This window comes from Lupinus angustifolius, chromosome LG06 (assembly GCF_001865875.1).
Source record: "Lupinus angustifolius cultivar Tanjil chromosome LG06, LupAngTanjil_v1.0, whole genome shotgun sequence".
Classification (NCBI taxonomy): domain Eukaryota; kingdom Viridiplantae; phylum Streptophyta; class Magnoliopsida; order Fabales; family Fabaceae; genus Lupinus; species Lupinus angustifolius.
The window spans coordinates 30,141,203-30,145,745 of record NC_032014.1 but is presented as its reverse complement, the minus strand read 5'-3'; the positions used below and the strand labels follow the sequence as shown (position 1 = coordinate 30,145,745).

The following is a 4,543-nucleotide window of genomic DNA, read 5'->3' as shown; positions in this document are numbered from 1 at the left end:
ATTATGGTTAAGACTTTCCTCTTAAATATAAAATTAGTCTTAAACTCTAGAAAGTTTTACTATGAGACATAAATAATATAAGTGTATGGATTCTCTTCCTCTCATGGCAAGATCACCTTCTATGAGCCTCTTATTCAACAAAAAAACATAATACTTATAACATAATGAATTCTCTTGTGTTGTTTATAAAAGAAACTTTACAAATTTAGTTGATTTATTGATAAAATATCTTTATACTTATTTGTGCTATTTGCATAACAAAAAACATAAAAATCCATTCCCATATGATGGAGGCATTATATTATTCTTAGATAAAGCCTAGGGTAGTAGATTTTGGCCTTTTATGTGCTTTTCTTCTCCAACCCCTAGTGAAAAAGCATCAATGCAATCCACCTACATTGGTCAATAGTATCTTAGACTAGCTCTTATAAAGAGTTTGAACCACCACTCACAACTCTCTAACTATAATCTCTTTTTTCTTCTCTATATATTGTCTTACTCTTTAAAAAATATCAGAAATTCATAGCAATTCTCATCTTCAGAACATGGACAATCAGCATAGTTCTCTTGTAAATTGGGCTCACTATTGTCATGGAAAGGTAACTAACTACTCTCTCATATTCTTCAACTATTTCTATATTACAGAACTTGATAGTATTTTATGCATTATAAGACAACAACATTATATGTACAACCACATGTATGAAGCCGAAAGTTGTCACAAAAGTTGTCGAACAAATTTCATTTTTTATTAAAATAAATGGGTATAATGGGGTTCATATTATTTGAAACTTCAGAATAATTGTTCATTGTTATTGTAAATATTAATAAACTTGATTTATGATGCAGTCAATGGAGGAGTTGAAACATTCCCTCATGTACACTATTTTGGAGCTTGAACAAACAAAGGTTGCAGTACAAGAAGAACTTAGAAAAAAGGATGATCAATTACTTGATCTAAAAAATCTAATTCAAAAAACCATAATGGAAAGAAATGAAGCACAAGAGAAATGCCATAAACTTCTCTTGGAGAAGCTCCTTTTTCATCAACAAACAGCTCCATTATCTGGAATTTCCAGCATTGAAGATGATCCTAGAATAGAACTTGACCAAAACAATGCTCTTTCTTCATCAGATTGTGAAGAAAGCATTGTTTCATCACCACTCATTGACCATTTTTCACTACAATCCATGATTGAACTAACACCAGAAAAGCCATTACCTGAAAAAGGTAAACTTTTACAAGCAGTTATTAAAGCTGGTCCTCTTCTTCAAACTTTGCTCCTTGCAGGACCACTTCCTCAATGGAAACATCCACCACCATTACTTGAGTCTTTTGAGATCCCCCCTGTAACCATATCTGCACCACAGTTTCTCCATCAAGATTCATTTTTTAGCACCAATGGTAGCAGTAGCAGCACTGCCACAAACTGTGGAAGAGTTAGTAGAAAAAGGGTACTTTATGATGGTTCTGATTCTTCTACTGATAACAAGTACCAAAGGGTTGTACTTCAGTGACTTTTTACTGAGTCAGATTTATTTATCTTACATATTTTTAGTTTATATATTTTGAAGTTCACATGACCTCAAAGGTTAGATGATAAGAGTAGCAATATGGTATTTTTTTAGTACTAATTTATTTTCGGGTGCATGAATATCCCTCCAAACAAGTATCTTTCCGGGAATCAAAAGTAGCAAGGTGGTATGTGACTGATCTAGCATGTTTATAGTGGTTTGTTCTAGGACACAAGTTAACTCATCCATAGAGAAAAGGATGGAGAAGCAAAATGTGTTTGATTTAGGGTGAGGAATTTATCCTTTGGAATTTCCCCTCTTAACATTCTACTTTTGCTTTGTGAGGGAATATGGATTTTATTATTCTGAAACTATAATGTAACAAAATATACTATAGTCCAGCATGTGATTTGAGTTTGTATGTTTGTGACTGAGTGAGATTGATCTATAAGATCACATCAACAATTAAGAGAATAGGTGTGGAGTGGTTGGAATTGGAGATTATTATTGTGAGTTTGTGACAAACAACCAAAGGAAAGGTCTATAATCTCTGCTTGTTGGGTTGGGTGGACCCAAAGTTTTAGAATCAAAGTTCTATTGCTAGTGTGATGTATGAATTATGATTATATCAGGCCTTTGTTGGGTAAGTTATGATTATTCAAGTCTAATCTTATGTTTATTTAGAAAAATATTTTCTTCTCCCTTGTGTTAATAATTCAACTAACCCCATTTTTTGGAATCTGCTACAACTCAAAATGTTATAAATATAACTTAAAAAGAGAATAAAATATCTTCTGGTATAAGGAAATAAGTTATTTCACATAATCACTCAAATTATAACATATGTGTTGTCGAACAAATTTCATTTTTTATTAAAATAAATGGGTATAATGGGGTTCATATTATTTGAAACTTCAGAATAATTGTTCATTGTTATTGTAAATATTAATAAACTTGATTTATGATGCAGTCAATGGAGGAGTTGAAACATTCCCTCATGTACACTATTTTGGAGCTTGAACAAACAAAGGTTGCAGTACAAGAAGAACTTAGAAAAAAGGATGATCAATTACTTGATCTAAAAAATCTAATTCAAAAAACCATAATGGAAAGAAATGAAGCACAAGAGAAATGCCATAAACTTCTCTTGGAGAAGCTCCTTTTTCATCAACAAACAGCTCCATTATCTGGAATTTCCAGCATTGAAGATGATCCTAGAATAGAACTTGACCAAAACAATGCTCTTTCTTCATCAGATTGTGAAGAAAGCATTGTTTCATCACCACTCATTGACCATTTTTCACTACAATCCATGATTGAACTAACACCAGAAAAGCCATTACCTGAAAAAGGTAAACTTTTACAAGCAGTTATTAAAGCTGGTCCTCTTCTTCAAACTTTGCTCCTTGCAGGACCACTTCCTCAATGGAAACATCCACCACCATTACTTGAGTCTTTTGAGATCCCCCCTGTAACCATATCTGCACCACAGTTTCTCCATCAAGATTCATTTTTTAGCACCAATGGTAGCAGTAGCAGCACTGCCACAAACTGTGGAAGAGTTAGTAGAAAAAGGGTACTTTATGATGGTTCTGATTCTTCTACTGATAACAAGTACCAAAGGGTTGTACTTCAGTGACTTTTTACTGAGTCAGATTTATTTATCTTACATATTTTTAGTTTATATATTTTGAAGTTCACATGACCTCAAAGGTTAGATGATAAGAGTAGCAATATGGTATTTTTTTAGTACTAATTTATTTTCGGGTGCATGAATATCCCTCCAAACAAGTATCTTTCCGGGAATCAAAAGTAGCAAGGTGGTATGTGACTGATCTAGCATGTTTATAGTGGTTTGTTCTAGGACACAAGTTAACTCATCCATAGAGAAAAGGATGGAGAAGCAAAATGTGTTTGATTTAGGGTGAGGAATTTATCCTTTGGAATTTCCCCTCTTAACATTCTACTTTTGCTTTGTGAGGGAATATGGATTTTATTATTCTGAAACTATAATGTAACAAAATATACTATAGTCCAGCATGTGATTTGAGTTTGTATGTTTGTGACTGAGTGAGATTGATCTATAAGATCACATCAACAATTAAGAGAATAGGTGTGGAGTGGTTGGAATTGGAGATTATTATTGTGAGTTTGTGACAAACAACCAAAGGAAAGGTCTATAATCTCTGCTTGTTGGGTTGGGTGGACCCAAAGTTTTAGAATCAAAGTTCTATTGCTAGTGTGATGTATGAATTATGATTATATCAGGCCTTTGTTGGGTAAGTTATGATTATTCAAGTCTAATCTTATGTTTATTTAGAAAAATATTTTCTTCTCCCTTGTGTTAATAATTCAACTAACCCCATTTTTTGGAATCTGCTACAACTCAAAATGTTATAAATATAACTTAAAAAGAGAATAAAATATCTTCTGGTATAAGGAAATAAGTTATTTCACATAATCACTCAAATTATAACATATGTCATATTTAATTATTTTCTACAAAAATATTTCTAAAATTAAACAAAATAATACACACATCGTATTTGTATTTTTATTGGCTGAATGATATAAATTATCTCCTGGTAAGTATGAAAAGGTATTTTATTCTCATAACTTAAATACTTACATTAAGAGGTCACACATATTTCTTCAAGTATGAAAGCATATTAAATTAAATGGACTTATAGTCTCAATAGCAGCTATCATGTTCAATGAGAACATGGCAATAGGTGGAAAAATCAGAGATTATACTTGCAAGTTAAACATGTTAGATTATGGTATTGGAAAAGAAGGGTTGAATTATTTGAGCCATAAAACATTCCATTGGGGGGAAATATATAAGAGATTCCACTGACAAATATAACATGTTAGGTGGTATTAAAAAGGGTTGAATTTTATTGAGCCAACCAAAAAAGATTTGTTATGATGCATACTCTCAAAACTTTATTTTATTACTGCAGCAACTAGCTTATCCATCACTTTATTTTATGTCATTTCTCTCCTCTTATGAAAATACCTTCTTAAT

At 32.0% G+C, this 4,543-nt stretch overlaps 2 protein-coding genes across 4 annotated transcripts; both read left to right on the top strand.

Annotated features, from left to right (window-relative positions):
• Positions 376–2,177, top strand: LOC109350954. Of its 2 annotated transcripts, XM_019592268.1 has the most exons (4): positions 376–492; positions 527–599; positions 850–1,628; positions 1,700–2,177. In XM_019592268.1, the coding sequence occupies exons 2-3, from the start codon at positions 546–548 to the stop codon at positions 1,516–1,518; spliced, it is 723 nt and encodes a 240-aa protein (XP_019447813.1). In that variant the 5' UTR covers positions 376–492; positions 527–545; the 3' UTR covers positions 1,519–1,628; positions 1,700–2,177. The 2 variants fall into 2 exon arrangements, with proteins under 2 accessions (XP_019447813.1, XP_019447814.1); XM_019592269.1 differs by having other exon boundaries at positions 490–599.
• On the top strand, positions 2,393–3,813 carry LOC109350952. 2 transcript variants are annotated; one of them, XM_019592265.1, is made up of 2 exons: positions 2,393–3,256; positions 3,336–3,813. In XM_019592265.1, exon 1 carries the CDS (start codon positions 2,477–2,479, stop codon positions 3,152–3,154), a length of 678 nt encoding a protein of 225 aa, XP_019447810.1. In that variant the 5' UTR covers positions 2,393–2,476; the 3' UTR covers positions 3,155–3,256; positions 3,336–3,813. The 2 variants fall into 2 exon arrangements, with proteins under 2 accessions (XP_019447810.1, XP_019447811.1); XM_019592266.1 differs by having other exon boundaries at positions 2,393–3,264.

Coding starts and splice junctions, on each gene's coding strand:
- LOC109350954 (XM_019592268.1), top strand. CDS start 546: ATGGACAATCAGCATAGTTCTCTTGTAAATTGGGCTCACTATTGTCAT. Junction 600..849: donor CTCACTATTGTCATGGAAAG/GTAACTAACTAC, acceptor TTTATGATGCAG/TCAATGGAGGAGTTGAAACA.
- LOC109350952 (XM_019592265.1), top strand. CDS start 2,477: ATGATGCAGTCAATGGAGGAGTTGAAACATTCCCTCATGTACACTATT.